This window comes from Phyllostomus hastatus, unplaced genomic scaffold (assembly GCF_019186645.2).
Source record: "Phyllostomus hastatus isolate PE091 unplaced genomic scaffold, TTU_PhHast_1.1 phas_scaffold_760, whole genome shotgun sequence".
Lineage (NCBI taxonomy): Eukaryota > Metazoa > Chordata > Mammalia > Chiroptera > Phyllostomidae > Phyllostomus > Phyllostomus hastatus.
The window spans coordinates 543,011-566,426 of record NW_025334040.1 but is presented as its reverse complement, the minus strand read 5'-3'; the positions used below and the strand labels follow the sequence as shown (position 1 = coordinate 566,426).

Here is a 23,416-nt window from a genome sequence, read left to right as displayed (position 1 = left end):
TGGAAAGTGATGAGGCTTATATTTTGAGATATTTCAATTACTTTTCAAAGGATTTATTTTTATATTAAGTTTTACATCCTCATTTCAAAATACATATAGGCACATATAATTATATAATTATCCCTATTTCAAACAGTACACATTTGGTTATCATAGGCATATCATATTGAAGTAGGAATCATTTTGTCTGATATAAGTTGAGCATCATTAACACAATGATGAGAATAAAAAGTGCAAATTTCATTAATCAGTTTACTGGCAATTAAGAAATAAATATGAAATCATAGTTTTTATTTCACACTGCAATGAAAACAATTGAGGGCATTATCTTCACCAAATACTGGAAAAACTTTGCTCCTGCCACCTTCCCTCCCCCCAAGTCTCCCTCCTTCCTGTCCATTCCTTCTGCTCCACAGGGGACAGTGGGGACACAGGTGGTTAAAATGCCCCGTGGTGCTCACACCAACTAGTCTAGGCACCGTGTGACTCTCTTGTTTTGTTTTTAATTATTAGGCATATTTTTCTTATTTTGTTATATCCCTTGTTTGTTGGGATAAATCTGGTAATGTAATGGCGATGCTGTTGCCTTTCTCCTCAAAGGCAGCGATGTGGAGGATATTCCGTGCACTAGGACGACAGAGAGCTGAGGGGAGCTGGCACCCACGCCTGGGAGACAGCTCCAGCCCTGGTCCCCTGATGGCTGCACCCAGAGAGCTGACAGGGCTGAGTCGGTGGGAGACTCGTGTCCCTTCACACCCCTGACACTAGCTCTGCGATTCCCTAGTGGTCTCAGTGCTGGAGGCAGGAGGCCTGCTAACAACCCACAGGGAGGGCAGGAAGGGGTTTTACTAGAGAGGCCAGAACATGTTCAGAAGGATGGGTTAGGTTTGGGAGAAACAAAGCCACTGGGGCAGGAGGGTGAGACCACACACAGGTCACTGTTCAGTCCTCCCCCTTTCCAGAGGGGAAGTAAGGACCGAGGTCCCCGGGAACTTGGGAAGCTGCTTGGGTGGAAGACATCCAGCCCCCTCACTCAGTGTCTCAGTCACTGTTCTCTGTGCGGGGTGCCAGCATCTGCCTCTTTCCACATCTCCCCAGGGGACTTCAGGGTGACACCGGGGCAGCAAGACAGAGGAAGCTGATTTGCATGAAGCACATTCTCCTTCTAGTGGGTCTGGGAGGCATGAAAAGGCCCCAAGGACACCACCCTCCAGCCCAGGAGCCTGAGGAGGCCGTGTCCTATGAGTGTCCCCACCATGGCCTGGACAGTTCTCCTGCTGGGGCTCCTTGCTTTCAGCTCAGGTCAGAGGAAGGGACTCTGCATTCTTGGGGGACACAGCAAAGCAGGGTCTCATAATTACTCTATCTTCCATAACAACCCCTGTCTCTCTGCTCTTGGTTTTAGGTGTGGATTCTCAGACTGTGGTGACCCAGGAGCCATCCCTGTCTGTGTCTCCAGGAGGAACAGTCACACTCACCTGTGGCCTTAGCTCTGGGTCAATCTCTAGTAGTCACTACCCCATCTGGTTCCAGCAGACCCCAGGCCAGGCTCCCCGCATGCTCATCTATGAAACAAACCGCCGGCCCTCTGGGGTCCCTGAGTGCTTCTCTGGATCCATCTCTGGGAACAAAGCCACCCTCACCATCACGGGGGCCCAGCCTGAGGATGAGGCCGATTATTACTGTAGTTTGTACGTGAGTGGTGAGTCTTACACAGTGATGTGATCTCATGGGGAAGTGCAACCTGAACCTCATGTTCTGAGAATGGCTCAGCTTTAGTGACAGATGGAAAGAGAGAGGGTGGAAACGGTCAACACACACAAGTAGAGGGGGCTCCAGGGCCCCATTCCCATGTGCAGTGGCTCCTCTCCACGTGCCTCCTCCAGTCTCCTCCAGGGTGTGCCCATGTGTCCCATGTGACCCTGGCACAATGGGCTTCCTCTCCTCCCCTGTCCTTAGAACAATGATGGGGTGAGGGCTGAGGGCAGACACATTAACAATCAGAGAGACCCAGAGCCCCCACTGCCCTTGTAGTCCTGCCTGTGTTCCAGGAGCTTTAACAGGATTTACTCTCATGTTGATTTCACCCTGTGGACCTTGTGAGGGTTTTATTAGCATTTAAGTGAGGGTATCACTGGGAGCTTGCAGGTGATGCTGGTCCCCTGACTAGGCCTGCTGGGTCAGATCTGTGTGTGTGTGAGCAAAATCTGTGTTTTAACAAATCAGTTAGACTTTTTTAGCAACACTAAAGTTTGAGAACTTCCTCTACCTTTGCTTTTTTAAAATTATTCCTAAACGCTTTTGCTTCAAATTTACTCAAGTTAAATTCTAGGTCACAGTCTCTCCTAAACGAACCTTTATAAATCCAGAAATGTTCAGAAACAGGTTTAAAATTTCAGGTCATCAATGAAAACTGTGACTTAATTTTTTTTATTCCTTGTTTTTAAAGTGAAAACTACAACCACAAGTTGAGAGGATTTCCATGACTTACATGAATATTGATGCTTTGAGAGGCCACCTGTTTAGAAGTGGCTACCAGAAACACTCCTCCCAGCCCTGGGCCACTTCCCCAGGCACAGGGACAGGGGAGGGGCTTCAGGTGGTGTCTCCACACCCCGTTCCCCAGGGCGCCCGGCACTGGGCTGTGAGGGGAGCAGCAGAGAGTGAACCTGTCCTTTTATTAGCACTTCTCATCTTTGTTAAAAAGTCTTCTCAGAGAACCTTCATATCAAGGCAACACACAATAATTTTTTTTAAAAAAAGCATTACATCTAGTAAGCTAGAAATATATATATTTGAGTGTGATTGTTTTCTGTAATGTTTACTGAATTATTGGATTCTTGGAATGGTTCTAAAACAGAAAAAGTATATATATGGGAATTTTGTGAAATTTTAATAAAACCTGAATATAGTTAATATTATTTTACCTAAGTTAGCTTCTTAGTTTTTAAAGATAACCTTAGGTTTGCAAGATTATAATGCTAGACAAAATGTGAATGACAGGCACAGAAAAGGTTTCTATTATGCCTGTTTTCCTGTCAGTGCAGAATTATTGCCAAATGAAAAGTTTGAAAACACTGACACAGGAATGAAGATACAGTCCCTTCTCTCCTGGGAAGGTGAAGTCCAAGGCCGACCTCTTGTGCAGGGCCAGGCTCCTGAGCAGACAGTCAACCTTTCACATGTAAACCATGGCCACGTGTTCTATGTTCATTTGTATCTACTTCAAATGATAAAAAAGTAAAAACTATATGAAAATATTAATCATGTTTCCTAGCCACTTATTTATATATACATAATCTCTGCAGAACCAGAAAAGCACAGCCTCTCATTCATCCAAGGGCTGAAATAAACCATTAGGATTCTATTCCTAGAATGGAATAGAATGAATGGAATGAGAATTTCAGAACTGAGTCCCTGTGAAGAGCCCCATTGTTCCCACAGTCTCTTCCAGTATAAGCTCCTGGCTGTGCAGCCAAAGCAACTCCATCTGGAAGCCAACCTGCTGTTTTAACTCCTGCTGCACCTCCCCACTCCCAGTAGACACACAGACTGTGCTCCTCCCTTGTCTTTATCTGTCTCTACACCAGCTCTGGTGACAGAGATGGTGGCACCTGAGGGTGCCCTCCCACCTTAAATTAAAGACACATTCATTTCCTAGCAGGTAGGCTCTGTGGTTGGAAGACTCAATAGATAGCCTGGAAGTGGTGGTGGAAGGCACAGAGCAAATACAAGGGGTCCTGTCTCTGCCTGAAACGCACCATGAGTGTGACTTCCCTTAATGAACTCCTGATGGCCTGATACATTCAGTCTCCTTCTCTGGTCTCTGGGGCCAAGGAAATCTTACATACACTGGACCTAGTAAATCAAAGCAGAAGTAGACTTCCAGTGTGAAAAGAAGGCTGACTTCCTACCTTCTCAAACTGGGGGAACACAATGGTTTGGAGTCCTTGGGTCCTCATTACCTCCCTGTAGGCACAGCAGATAGGTGCAGAGAACTCAAGGTTTCAAACAACTAAGATACAAGCAAAATGGTAGATAGATAGATGGATAGAGGCTCCTAGAAGACCCTTTCTCTCTAGCTGAAGAACCTGGGAATCAGATGCCTAACCAGAGAAAATCTTTGGGAGGACACCCCCCCACTGACTTCCCACACTATAGAACCCCCGACCTGCACCCCCATCCAGAGATGTCAGCTGTAAGGGCCAGGGTGTTGGTCTTCATTCCCTCCCAGCACAAGCTGGCAGTGTCCCTTTGCCACTTGGCAGTGTGGGTGATTCAGTGGAAGGTGACTCCCTCCCATTAGAGACTCAATGAGCCTTAGCCAGGTAGGGCCAGTTGAGGCTGGTTAGCACTCCAGTTCTCCCACTCATGACTCTGGCTGCCCAGTGGGAACCTGAACTTCAACCTTACCCCTCAGCAATGAGACTGGATGAGGGGGTAGAGGGCAGAGGAGCTGTGCATTTCAGCGCCCCTGCTTATACTGACAGGAGATGGTGAGGAGCTAAGCCTTGACTGCCCAGTGGGATTCAGAGCTCTGAGTAAGGAATGGGAGGCAGACCAGTGGGCCATGCAGGGGCCCGCAACCCTCCTTGTGTCAGTGCTGCCCTGGAGGGATGCAGTGGAGAGTTGAGCGGCCAGCCTGCTGAGCACAGCACCTCCCCTCCTCCCTGTGCTTCCCTCCCTGAGTTCAGAGGGCCTGGCTGTGGGCTCAACACTCACCCTAACTTGAAAGGAACCAACCGGTGACAGTCACAGCCCCACTGTCCCCAGGAAGGTGTCAAAGCAGGGGAGTCAGTGCTCCACCTCTGCTGGGCCAGAGGGAGCTGAACATCCACCCCCTCACCTCTGTGCTGCAGCTCAGCAGGCAGATGACCTAGTGGAAGACAGAGGAAATGGGACACAGGGGCCCCTAATGCAGTCTCCCAATGTCCTGGACCCGGTAAGAAATAACACTGGCCTTATCTAGAACCAGGAAAATGAAAACTTGAGGAAACCAAGAAAGTCTACTAAAACCAACACAAAAATGACTTAGATAATTAACTTATGTGACATATTTCTTCGGCAATCATCATAAAATCCATATAACCAGCAAATACAGACATTCTTGGAAGAAATGAAAAGGGACAGTAACTCAAATAGGAGACATGATAAAGATGCCAAGTGGAAATGTAGAACTAAAAAATACCAACAATGAAGTTTCATAAACCAATGGAGGGATCAAGAATACATAAAGTTGATCGATTATTTTATTTGTTTGTTGTATGTTTATAGATTGACTGTTGAAATGAAAACTGGGCTACAATTCCTAGTGAACAGCTCCCACACCATGACTCATCTGTGAAGGACGTCACCAGGGGGCGCTGTGGGTCTTCTCAGAGCTGCAAGGCCTGAAACCAACCCAAATGGTTCTAATTCAATGGGCCGCTTGCCCACATCCATGGCCTCAGTTAGAGGAGACAGCAGGTGCTTCCTCTCAAGGGGGAGACTCAGAGCTCACAACAAGCCCAGCCTCCTCCTGAGAGTAGAACTATAAACTGGGCCCCCGGACCCAGAACTGGATGGTGCTCTGGGCTCCCATTTGCATAATGCCCCAGTAAACACACCCCTCACCCAGGGCGCTGAAGAGGAGATAAAGGAACACCGGGAGAGCAGCCCCAGCCTCAGGCCAGGGGATTTGGAAAGTGTCCACCATGGCCTGGACTCTGGTCCTCCTGCTCCCCCTCCTCACCCTCTGCCCAGGTCCAGGGACACTTCAGAGACCAGCCTTTGGGAGGGTCCTTCTGCCTTTACTCTTCATTCCTGACATGTGACTGTTTTTCTTTCAGGGTCCAGGTCTCAGGCTCTAGTGACTCAGGACCCCTCCCTGACTGTGTCCCCAGGAGGGACAGTCACTCTCACCTGTGCCTCCAGCACTGGAGCTGTAACCAGCAGTCTCTATGCATACTGGATCCAGCAGAAGTCTGGCCAAGTCCTCACCACACTGATTCATCGTACCAGCAATAAACACTCCTGGACCCTTGCCCGGTTCTCAGGCTCCCTCCTTGGGGGGCAAAGCTGCCCTGACCCTGTCGGGGGCCCAGCCTGAGGACGAGGCTGAGTACTACTGTTTTCTGTGGCACAGTGACCATCAATAGAGTGACACATGCAGGGGGGGAGTGAGGTATCAGCCCCGAGCATCAGCCACAGCTCCGCCGTTTCTTATGTGTGCAAAGCTGAACAGAAGCCCTAGAAAGTGCATGTGGTGAGTGAGAGGTATGAACCTCTGGATGTCAGAAGGCAGACAAGCAACCAGACAGCCTGTGCTCTACCTCCTGGTGCTCATACCCTTATGTGACCTCTGCCTTTAGTGTGGGCTGCCCTGCATGGGGACTGAGACAGAGGCTGTCAGGGGACAGTGAGAAGGTGTCAGCGCACCCCGGTGGAGGCCCAGTGGGAGCTTGTTTGAACCGTACTTGTACAGGTTGTGTGAGGACAAACTCTCAGTTCAAGATCTCTTCCAGACATTGTCACCCAGGTGTGGAGAGCCCAGGGACTTTCTGGGGAGGGGGACAGAGAGAGGAATGAGTGCTCTACAGTTGTCACTCAGTGGTTCATTGGGCATCCCTGGATCAGAGAGCTGCAGGGCTGCATCCCTGTGACAACAGTGGTGGTCCCAGGGCTGGCCTTGTCAGTGGTGAGTGGGTGGGGAGCGCAGGGGACAGGGTGTGCAACACAGTCGGGCTCCAAATGGCTGAGAATGATCTTGTTCAGGTTGTTTTCAGCTGGATGTGTAAGAAAGTGAATTTTACACTCAGAATCCCAGCCTGCTGTGAGGAGGTGACAAGGACCTACACAGAGACCTCATCAAGCCTATAAACCAGGAGAATCCAAACTGTGGTCCTCGGGCTGACTGCACCTCAGGAAGTCTACGAATGGGGCCCAATGCAAAAATCATAAATTCACTTAAAACATTAGGAGATTTCTTGGTGATTACATGTTACAATATCATGTAAAATCAATGTGTGTTCCCTCTTGAAACTTGGATGCATGCGTGACTTCAGTTACTACTGATAGATGATTTTAGAAGATTATCAAAAGAGCAGCGGCACAATAGGGTTACCATGTGAGGACAGGTTTGCTTATCTGCAGTGGCAGATAACATGAAAATTATGCATGGACCTTTTTTTGTTGATCAGTTCTCATTAGTGTTTGTGTATTTATGGGTGGCCCTAGACAAGTACTCTCCTTCCAGTGTGTCCCAGAGACACCAAAAGGTGGACAGCTCCCTTCACAGGTATCACAGGAACATGCTCCTCGTGGGACAGCACAGGGACTCACTGAACCATCGCTGCCCTTCATTCCTACTCACTGGGATTAACCTGAACCTTCACTGTTTCACGGGGAGAGCAGCTGGCTACCTGCTACTGAGCTACGGTGCTGAGGCTTGGGGTTCTGTGTGCTGGAGCCCATGGATGCCCTTGGGGAGCTCTTACCCAATGCAGGGGCTGCTTGTCCCCAGTTAAAGGACAGAGCTACTTCTGACATTACAGGGGGAAGAGAGGTGTGAGCAGCTACTGGACAGGGTGGGCAGGGGACTCAGGACTGACGCTGGTCACAGTCAATATACTGGAGGTGTCATTGTGGGTCAGGACCCTCGTGGCAGCCCTTTCTCTGGGGGCAGGGAAATAAGGGCCGATGGAAAAACTCGAGAGCAGTGCAAACTCACCATTCTGTGTCTGTGCAGGGAAGGGCGTCCAGTCCCTGTTACCTACATCCACATCCCCTGTCACCCCCACTGCCTCCTCCCAGGGCAGGGTTCCAGGGGGTGGGTTCTCTGCTGGTCACATGGCTTCAGGAGGCCACATTCCCTCCAGACCCTGAGACACGGTCCTGAAATGCCCTCATCTGGTTTGAAGAAATCAGCATGGTGCATCCTGCTCCTCACTCACTCACTCACCCGTATCCCTGTTGCACCAAAAGCAATGTGTCTGCAAGAGAGAGCAGAGTAGCCGGGGGTTCAGAGAGGAAGGAGACACGTGTGGGGACCACACCCATGAGGAACCCTAAGAACAGAGCATCACAGGGATGTGAAGCACAGCGTGGGGAGTGTGGTCAGTGATGCTGCCCCAGTGGGGGTGTGGCCCTGTGGGGATTGGGAACATCTCGAGAAACACTTTGTAAAGGATCTGATTGTCTAACCACTCTGCTGTGCACAAGAAATCAATACAAAATAATGTCGGCAGTAACTAGATCAGGGCTAATGGAGACTGGAGATGATGAAAATAGATTTCTAAATCCCGTATTGAAGAAAGGACCTCTAAAAAGGGGTGGACTGCCTTTTATAATAATGTCAACACAAGAATTATATTTTTTCATCAATCTTTGTGTTGACAATATTTATAAAATTATGCAAAATTTTCTTAAATTCTTGAAAAATCAGAAGTATTTTTGGCATCACAGGCAAGGGTAAGTGAGAACCAGCAGGGGCAACCACGAACACAAGGCGTGAGCTCCTCCCAGGGCTGCGTTCTCACGGCAAAGACAGGAAGAGAAAGCCAAGGCCTGTCCCTGGGGCTGGGGACCCAACAGGAAACCCTCACAATGACAACAACAGCAAAAACAACACCGCTGGTTTCAACCTGAAGGAATCACCCAAATGGAACTGTGGCCAGCTATGCACTAACGGGGCTCCCTGAGGAACTTTAAACCTCAAAAGTAACTCAGAGTGGTCATGTACCAGCAACAGACCCAGGGGCCTGACAGAAGGAAACTCAACTATCCTGTCATCCTTCACCATCTGGGAACACAGCATTTCATGTAGCTGTATGGAGGTCACTAGAGACCTGAAAAAATTAATGACTCATCCCAGAGTCACAGAGGGGACCTGTTCATTCCACTGCCCTGGGTGGTGACATCAGAAAGACCCAACTGCAAACAGCAGAGCCCTCCCAGGAGAGCTGGGGGTGTGAGATGAGCTGGAGGATGTGCCTTCTCAGACCAGCAGGGGGAGCTGGTGGACTGGACCTGAGAGTCAGGGCTCTGGGCCAGGAAGGCTGTGAAAAGACTCTACTGGCCCTTGCACACTTGGGCAGGCAGTGTCCTCAGTGAAGTGTGACTGTCCTGCAGCTGGTCCCCAGGAGTCACATGACCACTCAGCTCTGACTCACACACATGCCTCATATCTTGCCCTCCTCCCATCATGTAGTCATTGTCCAGACCCGATTCACAGGACAAGGGAGATGGACAATCACACAATGAAAATAAATGTCCTTGGAAAAAAAAAAAACGTGCCCTATGGTTGTCCCTGGGCATAGGGTAGGAGACACCTAGTCAGGGACAGTCTCAATGTCAACAACTAGGCCTCAGACAGCAGAGCTCTGGGGCTTCCCCACCATGGCCTGCATCCTTCTGTCACATCCTCACTCACTGCAGAAGGATTTACTCCCGGGGACCCTGAGAGGATACGTGGGGGGAGGCACTGTCACTGCCTTTTCCTGCTGCCATCCGGGCGCAGCTGGTGGGTTGTCCCATTAATTCTGCCACCTTCTAGCCCTGCCTCTGGTCCTGGATTACACAGTGCTGTCCCTGCCAGAGAGAGAGAGAGATGATGTCACCTAAATTAATGTTTTCTTTCTAGCAAATCAAAGTGGTCATTTGCTGCTACACTTGCAAATATATTCTTAAAGAAATTGGTAATAAATGCTTTCACATTTTTCTGTCATCCTTTCAGTGGTTATTTCTTCCTAGTCTGTCCTTTCTCGTTCATTTCAATGGTCTGTAGTGACACTGTGTCCACACTCAGCCTTGGTCGGCTCCTTCACTGAGGCTGCTGGGTCAGAGCTGAGTGAGGGGAGACCCTGTTGCTTCACTCCCCACACACAAACTCTGGTTTCCCTGAGGACTCCCTGTAGGAGGAGGCAGTGTCTACTACCTCCTTCAAATAAGACAAGAATGGTTTTCACTGAAGAAGGAACAAAATGTTCTACTCTGAGGGACAGAGTGGGATTTGTGATGAGATAGATCGCTGGGGCCAGAGGGAAACACAGTCACCTCATCATGGAGGCCACAGACGATTCACAGAGACATTTACCACTAAGGCCACCAGGGATGTGGGGGAACTGATTTGGTGACAGAGGTCAACACTGCACATTCAGGGCCTTAGTCACTGTGCAGTCATTGGTGTTGGGAGGCAGCAGCACCTGCCTCTTTCCAGATCTCCCCAGGGGATATCAGGGTGACACTGTGTCAGGACAAGACAGAGGGAACTGATTTGCATGAAGCACATGCTCCTCCTAGTGGGTCTGGGAGGCATGAAAAGGCCCCAAGGACAGCACCCTCCAGCCCAGGACCCTGAGGAGGTCGTGTCCTGTGAGTGTCGCCACCATGGCCTGGACGGTGCTCCTGCTCGGGCTCCTCACTTACAGCTCAGGTCAGAGGAAGGGAGTCTGCATTCTTGGGGGACACAGCAAAGCATGGTCTCAGGTGACCTAGTCACCCATAACAACACCCATATCTTTCCTGTTGGTTTTAGGTGTGGATTCTCAGACTGTGGTCACCCAGGAAGCATCACTGTCCGTTTCTCCAGGAGGGACAGTCACACTCACCTGTGGCCTTAGTTCTGGGTCAGTCTCTAGTGGTAACTACCCCAGCTGGTACCAGCAGACCCCAGGCAAGGCTCCCCACACGCTCATCTACAACACAAACAGCCGGCCCTCTGGGTTCCCTGAGCGCTTCTCTGGATCCATCTCTGGGAACAAAGCCGTCCTCACCATCACGGGGGCCCAGCCTGAAGATGAGGCCAACTATTACTGTAGTCTGTTCATGGGTAGCTATGCTTACACAGTGATGTGTACCCATGGGGAAGTGCAACCTAAACGTCCTCATGTGTTCAGAATGCTGCAGCTTTAGTGACAGAAGGAAAGAGAGAGGGTGGAAATGGTCAGCACACCAAGGGGAGGGGCTCCAGGGCCCCATTCCCGTGTCCAGTGGGTCCTCTCCATGTGCCTAGTCCAGGTTCCCCCAGGGTGTACCCATCTCTCCCATGTGACCCTGTTAACCATCAGAGAGACTCAGATCCCCCACTGCCCCTTGTCAACCTGTTCACAATTCTAGGCTGGCCCAGAAGGAATGGAAAATCACTGTGGGAAACTGCCTGCAGACCCTACCCAGGACACACAGATGCCTGGCTAGGATTGGGGTCTAGGGTCATCCTATCTGCCATAACATGATGTAGCTTTAACTTCAGCCTGACAAGATGTATTAAGAACAATGGTCAGCAGAAAGAGCACCCAGCAACCAGCTCTAGCCAATCAGATGCTGACACCCAAACCAGCAACCCTTCATGGGTTTTTGTGCCTAAAAACCCTGCCCTAAGAAGAATGGAGCGAGTCCCAACCTCCCTGGCTCCACTTCCCCTCCTATTCCCTGCTGATAGACCCTGCTCCTTAGCTCACTGCATCTACCTGGTTTCTTCAGTGATTTAAACCTAACACCTGCCTGTATCCCAGGAACTTTAAGAAGTTATGCTCTCATGTATTGACTTCAGCCTGTGGACCATGGGAATATTTTATTAGCATTTAAATGAGAGTGTCACTGGGAGCTTGCAGGTGATGCTGTTTCCCTGACTAGGCCTGCTGGGTGAAATCTGTGTGTTCATGAGAAAAATCTGTCTTTTCACAAGCTCCCTGGAAAGTGTTTCGGGAGGGCTAAAGACTGAAATATACCTCCACTTCTATTATTGTAAAATTATTTCTGAATACTGGACATCATGGAACACAGGAGTTAATTTTCCTACTGTGTATTCTGGGGATGCTGACATCTGAAATACTTATATGTGCATGTTTTCACTTGCTGTAGACCAGAACTCTTTCTGGCAGTGAAAAGCAGTAAGGTTCACACACCCCATGATTGATCAACAGTATCTACACATGAGACCCTGGATGTGTGGGTAGAGACAGCCACCTGGTGAGCTGCAGATACCAGCTGGGCTCTCAGGGCTTTGGGTTATGACCAGCAGGGGGCACTGGTGGACTGTCCCGGAGCCTGTAAACAGTTGCTCAGTGAGGATCATTCTCTGGAAGGAATCTGGGCCTGGGGGCTGAGCACTGTGCTCAGTGATGGAGACTCAGGAGCTGTGCCATCTCAGGCCTTGCAGAGTCCCCTGAGCTGGTATCTTTGTGTGGCCTCAACAAGTGCTTCCTCCCTGGGCTCTCCCCAGGAATAAAGCCAACCCCCATCTTCCTCAGTTGTAGCCTAAACTGAGCTCCAGCACCAGGGCTCAGGGAGAAGCTGGGCAGCCCCTGGATGGACACACATTTGCATGGGCAGTCCCTCCCCTGGCAGAGGGTGGGGAGAAAAGGAGGCCTGGGCAACTCAGCCCCACTGTGGGCTCAGGGGCTGTGTGCACCATGGCCTGGACTCCTCTCCTCCTCGTGCTTCTCTCTCACTGCACAGGTAGGGACAGGACCTGGGTCCAAGACAGCCATTTAGCTTGGATCTTCCTCCATTTGAACAGAGCCTTGAGGAACTTTAACCTGAGTACCTGCTGCATCAACCATGAGTGTCTCTCTTTCTGTGCGCCCTCTCCCAGCCTGTGGTGGCTCAGCCCCTCCCTCTCTGCATCCCGAGAAACATCAGTGAGACTCCCATGCACACTGAGAAGTGGATTTAATGTTGGCGGCTACCACAGACTGCTACCAGCAGAAGTCGGGGAGCCCTTCCCAGCATCTTGTGTCCAAGCACCCAGATTCAGACAAGCACCAGGGCTCCTGCCTCTGCAGGTGCTTCTCTAGATCCAAAGACACCTCGACCAGTGCAGGGCCCCTTCTCATCTCCAGGCTGTAGCCCGAGGACGAGGCTGGCCTTGCTGTTGTGTCCATTACAGCAGCCCTGATGCTCACACCCTGCTGAGAGTCACAGATTGGTGAGACTGAAGGCACCTGTGCTCCCCCTGCCAGGGAACCTCACCCCTGCTTGGCCTGGGATCATGTTTCCCTCACAGGTGACATCTGTTGTCACTTCTGCAGACAGGACTTGAATTTCCTGTAAACAGCAATCTGGCCTTCCCCTCATCTCTCTTTTAGACTCATCATCACCACCATGTCTCAGCTGTTCCTGTCTCAGAAGCAGAGAGTCCTTTCCAGGAGAACCGTCTCCCAGGGGAGATGCTGGAGGTGCGGACACTGGTTAGGACCGGCCGGACTGGCTCTGAGTCCGGGGGAGACTCAGTGATGTTTCCTCCCTAAATGCTTTAATTGGGGCTTTGAGATACAAAAACAACATGCAGAACTGAATACCAATGTACACAGAAGGAATAAACCATCAATAATTAACAAGAAAACTTGTAAATTAACAAGAAAATTTTTAAATATTATAATAGCATCAGAAATAAGAAACACTTAAAAATAAAACTAAAAAACTAAAAGTTTTCTAAAAATGAGAGGTACAACTAATACCTGTTATACATGAAGAAGATCTAAATAAATGAACACACATCTACTTTATGGTCAGACACCGAATATCAACCATCCCCATACACATTTATACATTCTCAGCGAGAATATGAGTGACATACACATGCAATGAAAGAACAGGTAGGAAATCTCAGCAAAGAAGCAGGAACTGTAAGAAAATAATAAAATACGTTACAGCCCTGGGAAAACACTGCTCCATGTCCATGTGACCTGCCTCTGAGGGAGGAGAGGCATAAGGAGTTGGCTTGATGTCGGGAGACCGAATCAGGGGATCAAAGCAGACCCCGTCCCTCCCTCCCAGTCCCTGAATTCAAGGCTGCCTGAGCACCCTTGGCCCCAGGGATGCAATACAGGGTAGTGAGATGCCAGATGAGGACATAGGTGCGGTAGGAACTCCGGGCACAGAGTGGCCCAGACTCCTGAGTGGGTACCTGGACCTTCAGGTTTGAGGTGATAGACAGGATGGTTGGTGTAAGGGGAAGTTTGGGGCCTGAGACCAGGAGACATCTTAATCGGACAGGAGAGGATGGGGGTGGTCTACATTTCCTGGGGAATTGCCGAGCCTGCTCCAGGGTAAAGTGGGTCCATGGATGACACACTCAGAAAGTTGACACCGCTCAGGACCACTGGGACTCCAGGGAGTGGATCCCAGACTCTGTAGGAACTGACTGTGCCCCCAGCCCTCCCACACCCTCCTATAGCTCTCCACCAGTCCAGGGTCGGGGTTCGGTGGGGAGGCAGCAGGATCCGGTGCTTCCCAACCTCTTCCTGTGTCACACCCCCTGTGATGTTCTCAAGGACTCCAGAGCCGAGGTCACCTTTTCTTGCACAGGAAGTTCCAGAGCCACTGGAGGTGCCATGGCAATTGTTCCCAGGCCCCCCAGGCAGAGGCCCAGCTTCCCTTCCTGACACAGCACAGAAGCACCTTCCAGGGGATTCAGCTTGATTGTCCTGACCCAGGTCTGTCACCAGAACCTGTGTGATCACCTCTGGGCTCCAGTCTGAGGCTCAGGCTGAAGCTCATCCTTAGAGAGATGGACACAACCCCAATGCCACAGAAAGCTCCTGCTCCATGGGGACACGTGAGTAAATCTGCCCCCTCCTCTCCTGTCTGACCCATCACTGCCCTGTCCCTGCCCCTGAACCAACACCAGCTCAGTTATGGGCTTGTGCTGTCCCTTCTCCTACTCAAGCTGGAGGGCTGGCCCTCAACTTAGTCTTCCCTTAGAAAGTAAATGGAAATATCTGCTTTTGGGTCCCTTGTCTCCAACACAAACATAATTCTGTTCTTAGAAAAAGCAAAATTATGACTCAGTGGCTGGGAGGGAAGGAGGACAGAAGTGCATCATGTGTGACTGAGAGAACCAGGTGGCCCGTGCCCAGGGCCCTGTGTGTCTCCTGGTGCCAGCCTGGGCTCCCCTGATAGCTCCCTGAGCTCTGAGACCTTACAGAACCTGGGTCTCCCTGTGCCCTGAGATCAAAGCTCTGCGGGGCCCCTGCATCCCTGGGGCTGGGCAAAGCCTCCCATTAAGGAGAGACTCTCAAACCGCCGAGGGCTCACTGTCCCAGCTCAGCCTCAGGACTTCCAATGTGTTTCCCTCTCCAGTAGTTTGGATAAAGAATGTGGGATAAATGTCAGTCATTTGGGCATGGATCCTTTAAACTCAAACCCATCACCTGACAGAAACTTGATTCTCTGTTTTTTTTTTTTATTAACCTTTCACTGAGGAAACAATTGTTCAGATTCTAATGTCTCAAATGTACTAGACAGTCACAAGAAAATAAGAGATCACCAGGCTGACAAAGGAGGGACAATGGGGACCTAGAGCAGTGAGGAACAGCAGAACACACGGTCCCAGACAACGATGCGTCTCGTGAACACAGAGGGATCCAAGCTCCAGGCTCTGCGGTGAGGGCTGGGGACCAACAGGAGACCCTCCCCACAGCAACAGCAGGGACACAAGTTTACCTGTAAGAATGAGCACTGCACAGGTGTTCCCAGGTGGCCCTGAAATATCTAGTAACAAGCTCTGTGCTCCACATCCTGTATTTAACTCTTCAGAGGTCATTAGTGATGCAGAAAATCAGTGTCTCAGTTTGCACCATGCTGCCAGGACCTACTCAAGGGACTTCCTTAGTCACTGACACCAGATAACATCCAAGTGCAAAAGTCATCACCCCCTGCCCCTTGCAGGAGAGCTGTGAGGTTCAGGAGGCCTGGAGCATGTGGGCTGTGAAGACAGCTGGGGGCGCGGTTGCTTAGACCTGGGAGGACTCAGTTCTGGGACGAGACAAGTAGGAAAATTCTTTTCTGAATCTTGCCCACTCAGGGAAGCAGTGTCCTCAGAGTGTGTGACTTGCCATCACCAGGGTCCCCAGGAGCTACATGAGCCCTGAGGTCTCACTCACACCCTTGCTTCACATCCAGCTCCCCCTTCAAGGAGTTGTTCCTGCGTGATGTGCAGTCAGACACTTTCAGGTGGACAGACACACAGTAGGAGCTGATCTGCATGACGAAGCTCAGCCCATGAGTCTTGCTGGGCACAGGCCAAGACACCCTTGGAGATGGGAGAGTCTCAGCTCCTACAAGGAGGCCTGAGCAGGCAGAGCGCTGGGGCTTCCCCATCTCACCCAGATCCCTCTGCTTCTCACCCTCCTCACTCCCTAATTTGGTGACAGAGGTCACTATGCTCATTTAGTGCCTGAGTCACTATCTTCACTGGTCTGTGTGAGGTCCCAGCATGTGCTCTTTCTACATCTTCCCAGGGGACATCAGGATGACATTGTGACACCAAGAGAAACAGTTGATTTGCATGAAGCAGCTCCTCCTCCTAATGGGCCTGGGAGGCAAGAAAAGGCCCCAAGGACACCTCTTTCCACCCCAGGAGCCTGAGGAGGCCGTGTCCTGTGAGTGTCCCCACCATGGCCTGGATGGTCCTCCTGTTCGGGCTCCTCACTTACAGCTCAGGTCAGAGGAAGGGACTCGGTATTCTTGGGAGATACAACAAAGCAGGGCCCTGGGATGATCTTGTCTCTCATAACAATACCTGTGTCTTTCCGGTTTTAGGTGTGGATTCTCAGACTGTGGTCACCCAGGAGCCATCACTGTCCGTTTCTCCAGGAGGGACAGTCACACTCACCTGTGGCCTTAGTTCTGGGTCAGTCTCTAGTAGTAAGTACCCCAGCTGGTACCAGCAGACCCCAGGCAAGGCTCCTCGCATGCTCATCTATGAAACAAAGAACCGACCCTCTGGGGTCCCTGAGCGCTTCTCTGGATCCATCTCTGGGAACAAAGCCGTCCTCACCATCACAGGGGCTCAGCCTGAGGATGAGGCCGACTATCACTGTGCTCTGTACATGGGTAGTGATACTTACACAGTGATGTGACCCCATGGGGAAGTGCAACCAAAATCTCCTTGTGTGCTCAGAATGGCTCAGCTTTAGTGACAGAAGGAAGGAGAGGGGGTAGAAATGGTCATCACACCAAGTAGTAGGGTGCTCCAGGGCCCCTTTCCCATGTCCAGTGGCTCCTCTCCATGTGCCTCCTCCAGTCTCCCCCAGAGTGTGCCCATGTGTCCCATGTGACCCTGGCAGAATCGACTTCCCGTCCTCCCCTCTCCCTAGAACCATGACGGGGTGAGGGCTGAGTGCAGACACATTAACCATCAGACAGACCCAGAGCCCTCACTGCCCCTTGTAGTCCTGCCTGTGTTCCAGGAGCTTCAACAAGTTATAATCTATTCTATTGGCTTCATCCTGTGTTTGCAGAAATGTTTCATTTAACATTTAAGTGAGAGTGTCACTGGGAGCTGGCAGGTGATGCTGGTCCCCTGACTAGACTGCTGGGTCAGATCTGTGTGTGTGTGAGCAAACGGTGCTTTAACAAGACTCTCCTGGAGTATTTTAGGAACACTAAAATTGCAATGTACCTCCACTTCTATTATTATGAAATTATTCCTGGAAATTTCTGTTTGATATTTAATACAGTGAAATTCCAGGTCACAATCTCTCCTAAATCAACCTTCATAAATCCAGGAATGTTCAGAAATAGATTTCAAGTCTCAGGTCATCGCTGAAAACTGTGATTTGATTTCTGTTTCCTTCTTTGACATTGAAAACTACAAGCACAAGTTGAGAGGATTTCCATGGTTTATGTGAATATTGATGCTCTGAGATAAAATCTGTTTAGAAGTGGCTTCCAGAAACACTCCTCCCAGCCCCGGGGTCGCCTCCCCCGACCTCACCCAGGCACAGGGACAGGGGAGGGGCTGCAGGCGGTGTCCACACCAGGTTCCCCAGGGCACCCAGCCCTGGGCTGTGGGGGGAGAAGCAGAGAATGAAATTGTCCTTTTATTTACTGTTCTTATCTTTGTTTAAAAAATCTTAGAAAAACTTTATCTGGAGGCTACACAAAATAAAAGAATAAAGCATTATATCAGGTATGTTGGAAATACATTTATTTGTCTGTGCTTGTTTTCTGTAATGTTTATTGCATTGTTGGATTCCTGGACTGATTCTATGAATAGAAAGAGGATATATTGGGTATTCCATGAAATTTAAATCCAATTGCAATTTAGTTAATATTATTTTACCAAAGTCAGCTTCTTAGGATTTAAATATGACCCTAGTTTTCCAAGAATGTAATGGTAGAAAAAATGTGAATGAAAGTTGTGCAAGGACTTTTAATACTAACTTTTTTCTGTGAGAACTGCAACAGCAGCAGCCCTGTGAGGACAGTGGTGACCCCAGGGCTGGTTTTGTCAGCAGTCTCTGGGGAGAGCAGGTGACAGGGTATGCAACGCAGTCAGGCTCCAATTGGATGAGAATAATCCTTTCAGGTGTGTGCTGGGGCTCCTGGAAGCCCTTGCAGTATGCTTACCCACTGCAGGGGCTGCTTGTCCCCAGATAAAGAATAGAGCTACTTCTGACACTATGGCGGGGGAGGGACGGTGTGAGCAGCAACTAGACAGTACAGGCAGTGTCTCAGGGCTGAAGCTGGACTCAGGCAAGACGCTGGACGTGTCATTGTGCGTCAGGACCCTTGTGGCTGCCCCTCTCTGGGGGCAGGGTAATAACGGCCAATAGAAAAGCTTGAGAGCAGTGCAAACACAGAATTCTGTGTCTGTGCAGGGAAGAAGGGCATCCACCCCTCTTATCCGCCTCCACACCTCCTCATCCACATCCCCTGCCACCCCCACTGCCTCCTCCCAGGGCAGGGTTCCAGGGGGTGGTCACATGGGTTCAGGACACCACAGTCCCTCCAGTCCCTGACACACTATCCTGAAATGCCCTCATTTGATTTGAAGAAATCAGTGTGGTGCATCCTGCTCCTCACTCACTCACTCACCCGTATCCCTGTTGCACCAAAAGCAATGTGTTCGCAAGAGGGAGCAGAGTCGCCGGGGGTTCAGAGAGGAAGGAGACACGTGTGGGGCCACACCCCTGAGGCTCCCTAAGAACAGAGGGTCACAGGGATGTGAAGCACAGGGTGGGGAGTGTGGTCAGTGGTGCTGCCCCAGTGGGGGCGGGGCCCCGTGGGGACTGGGAACATCACAGGAAACACTTTGTAAAGGATCTGATTGTCTAACCACTCTGCTGTGCAGCAGAAATCATTACAAAATAGTGTCGGCAGTAACTAGATCAGGGCTAATGAAGGCTGAGAATATGAAACAAAGGTTTCTAAATCCCGTAATGGAGAAAGGACCTCTAAGAAGGAGTGGACTGCCATTCATAATAATATTCTTTTGATATCAATCCTTGTACTGAAGAACAATTATAAACTAGACAAAATACATATTAAATACCCCCAGAGTCAAAAGAAGGTATTGTCGGCATCACAGTCAAGGGTAAGTGAGAACCAGCAGGAGGAACCACGAACACAAGGCATGAGCTCCTCCCAGGGCTGTGTTCTTACGGCAAAGGCAGGAAGAGAAAGCCAAGGCCTGTCCCTGCAGCTGGGGACCCAACAGGAAACCCTCAGAACGACGACGACAACAACAGCAAAAACAACACTCAATATTTCCATCTGAAAGAATCACCCAAAGAGAACTGTGACCAGCTATGAACTAACGGGGCTCTCTGAGGAACTTTAAACCTCAAAAGTGACTCAGAGTGGTCATGTACCAGCAACAGACCCAGGGGCCTGACAGAAGGAAACTCAACTATTTTGTAATCCTTTACCATCTGGGAACACGGCATTTCATGTAGCTGTATGGAGGATACTAGTGACCTGAAAAAATTAGTGGCTCATCCCAGAGTTCTAGAGGAGACCTGCTCATTCCACTGCCCTGAGTGGTGACATCAGAAAGACCTAACTGCAAACAGCAGAGCCCTCCCAAGAGAGCTGGGGGTGTGAGATGAGCTAGAGGTTGTGCCTTCTCAGACCAGCAAGGGGAGCTGGTGGACTGGACCTGATAGGGCTCTGGGCCAGGCAGGCTGTGAACAGACTCTACTGGCCCTTGCACACTTGGGCAGGCAGTGTCCTCAGTGAGGTGTGACTGTCCTGCACCTGGTCCCCAAGAGCCACATGAGCACTCAGCTCTGACTCACACACATGCCTCATATCTTGACCTCCTCCCCTCATGTAGTCATTGTTCAGACCTGATTCACAGGACAAGGTAGGTGGACAATCACACAACGAAAATAATTTTCCTTGGGAAAAAAAAAACATTTCCTACAGTTGTCCCTGGGCATAGGGTAGGAGATGCCTAGGCAGGGACAGTGTAAATGTCAACAGTTAGGCCTCAGCTAGCAGAGCTCTGGGGCTTCCCCACCATGGCCTGGATCCTCCTGTCACGTCCTCACTCACTGCAGAAGGAGTTTGCTCCCGGGGCCCCTGAAAGGATACGTTGGGGGAGGCACTGGCACTGCCTTTTCCTGCTGCCATTGGGGCGCAGCTGGTGGGTTGTCCCATTAATTCTGCCACCTTCTAGCCCTGCCTCTGGTCCTGGATTAGATGGTGCTGTCCCTGCCAGAGAGAGAGAGAATGTCACCTATATTAATGTTTTCTTTCTAGAAAAGCAAAGGAGCTTAATGCAAACGAACTATGGAAAATTACCCAAAATATTTCATTTATGATTACTGCTGACATTTTCTCAAATGACTCAACACATTACTGGAATCCATGTCTTATCAAGGAAAATTCCTGACCCACAGTGAGGATTTAGGCTGAGGCTAGAATATGTTCACCTGTCTGGGTGATGATGGACCTGGGATCTCGGGGAGAGCAGACCTGAAGAGGCCAAGGTCAGCCTGCAGCAGGTGTCTCTCAGAAGTAAAAGCACCACCCAGAGAAAGCTCCTCCCTGAGCCAGGCTGTGTCCCTCAGAACCAACAGGAGGCGCTGCTCCATCTCCTTCATATGTGGGAGGGGCTCCTGGGAGAGTCCCCACACCCAGCCTATCCTTCCCTCCATCCCACACTGGCTCCCAATCCCTAGAGGCACCTTGGTATCAGGGGAAAGCCTGAGACAGTCTGTACCCCTGGTCAACCTCAGGGTCATTTGCTGCTACACTTGCAAGTGTATTGATGAAGAAGTTGGTAATAAATACAGTCGCTTTTCCCCTCCATATTTAAGTTGTTATTCCTTACTAGCCTGTCCTTTCTCATTCATTGCAATGGAGTAATGACCGATGGGACTGGTATTAATCACACATTCAGCTCTCTGCTTTGCTTGTGTCTTTCCTAATCTCAAAGTGCAATGGGTGTACCCTTCTAATTTCTCTCCACACTATCGCAGATCCAGTTGAATAATGGGAGAAATAATTCAGGTGAGTATGTTGTCTCCCATGAGCCCCGATCTCAAACACATATGAAGGGAAAGGAAAAATAAGCATTAAGGGCTCTTCCACACACAGTTTACTAGGAATTTCTGAATGGACCCAAAGACAGAATCTCACTTCCCTATGACGCACCCACTGTGCGGTCTTCCCTGAAGGCGGGAGATGCTCTGCCTTCTGCCTGTCCTCTGACATCCCAGATCCCTCGTCCGCCCTTCCCTCCCTCGGCCCCACAGCCCAATGCAGAGGGAAACAGAGCTTTTAGAAGTTCCATCATGTTCACACAGAAGCATGATTAACAGTTATTTTTATTTCTGATGATAAGACATAGTTTCCTACCTTGCATGTCTGATGTTGTGAAGTATCTCAGGACTTCATGGTGACTTTACTTACGATCTTCAGTTAAAATGAAGCTGCTCCACATAATTGCCGGCTTCTCAGCACAAATGAGAGCTGCCCTCCCCGCCTGGTGGTGCGGCCTTGTGTCCACTCTCAGCCCTGGTCGCTCCTCCATTGCGGCTGCTGGGTCAGGGTGAGTCAGGGGAGACCCCGTGCCTACAATCCCCACACATGAACTCTGTGGTTTCCCCGTGGACTCCCTGTAGGAGTAGAAAGTGCTTGCTACCCCCTGCAAATTAGACAAGAACGGTTTTCCCTGAAGAAGGAGGAAGTCTTCAAATCTAAGAGATGGATGAGATTTGAGATGAACTAGATCGCTGGGACCAGGAGGGAAACACAGTCATCCCATCGTGAAGGCCACAGCCGATTCACAAAGACATTATTCATTAAGGCCACCAGGGACATGGGGGAACTAATTTGGTGACAGAGGTCAACACCCCTCATTCAGGACCTTAGTCACAGTGCAGCCACTTATATATTTGTGGTCACAGCATCTGCCCATATACTGATTTTCCCAGGGGACACCACAGTGACACTGGCAGGATAGGAGACAGGAAGCTGATTTGCATCACACACCTTCTCCTCCTAATGGGCCTGGGAGGCATGAAAAGGCCCAAGGACACCACCCTCCAGCCCAGGAGCCTGAGGAGGAGGCCTGGTCCTGTGAGATTCCCCACCATGATCTGGATGGTGCTCCTGCTCGGGGTCCTTGCTTACAGCTCAGGTCAGAGGCAGGGACTCTGCATTCTTGTGGGACACAACAAAGCGGAGTCTTGGGGAGATCTTGTCCCTTATAACAACACCCATGTCTTTCCTGTTGGTTTTAGGTGTGGATTCTCAGACTGTGGTGACCCAGGAGCCGTCACTATCTGTGTCTCCAGGAGGGACAGTCACACTCACCTGTGGCCTTACCTCTGGGTCAATCTCCAGTAGTAACTACCCTAGCTGGTCCCAGGAAACCCCAGGCAAGGCTCCTCGTGCACTCATCTACAGCACAAGTAGCCGCCCCTCTGGGGTCCCTGAGCGCTTCTCTGGATCCATCTCTGGGAACAAAGCCACCCTCACCATCACAGGGGCCCATCCTGAGGACGAGGCTGAGTACTACTGTTTTCTATGGTACAGCAGCCATTACCACAGTGAGACATGACGAGGAGGAAGTGAGACATAAACTCCTGGTTCAGCCACAGCTCTGCTCCTTCCTGTGTGTGCAAAATTGAACAGAAGCCCTAGAAAGTGTGTGTGGTGAGTGAGAGGTATGAATCTCTGGAGGTCAGAAGTCAGACAACCACACTGACAGCCTATGCCCCACCTCCTGGTGCTCCTACCCTTGTGTGACCTCTGCCTTGAGTGTGGGCTGCCCTGTGTGGGGACTGAGACAAAGGCTGTCAGGGGAGAGTGAGAAAGTGTGAGTGCACCCTGGTCCAGGCCCTGTGGGAGCTTGTTTGGGCTGCACTTGGACAGGGTGTATGACAGACAAACTCCCAGTTCAAGGGCTCTTCTAGACACTGTCACCCAGGTGTGGAGAGCCCAAGGACTTCCTTGGAAGGGGGAAGGAGAGAGGAATGAGTGCTCTGGAGATGTCACTCAGCAGCTCAGTGGGGGTCCCAGGGTCAGAGAGCTGCAAGGACAGCAGCCCTGTGAGGACAGTGGTGGCCCCAGGGCTGGTCATGTCAGTGGTGAGTGGGTGGGGACAGAGTGTACAATGCATTTGGCCTCCGAATGGCTGCGAATAATCTCTCTGAGTGCCATTTCTCTCAACTGGATGTGTAAGAAATTAATTTAACTC

General features: G+C 50.4%; 1 pseudogene and 3 gene segments (V, D, J or C); all 4 read left to right on the top strand.

Annotated features, from left to right (window-relative positions):
• Positions 1-1,174: 1,174 nt before the first annotated feature.
• On the top strand, positions 1,175-6,137 carry LOC123810942 (annotated as a pseudogene).
• Positions 6,138-10,300: 4,163 nt separating this feature from the next.
• LOC123810844 lies at positions 10,301-10,890 on the top strand. The segment is given in 2 exon segments: positions 10,301-10,411; positions 10,514-10,890. Coding segments are annotated over 2 exon segments (423 nt in total).
• A 5,383-nt stretch (positions 10,891-16,273) lies between these two features.
• LOC123810939 lies at positions 16,274-16,858 on the top strand. The segment is given in 2 exon segments: positions 16,274-16,422; positions 16,522-16,858. Coding segments are annotated over 2 exon segments (366 nt in total).
• A 5,387-nt stretch (positions 16,859-22,245) lies between these two features.
• Positions 22,246-22,777, top strand: LOC123810843. The segment is given in 2 exon segments: positions 22,246-22,354; positions 22,458-22,777. Coding segments are annotated over 2 exon segments (366 nt in total).
• The last annotated feature ends 639 nt before the right edge of the window (positions 22,778-23,416 follow it).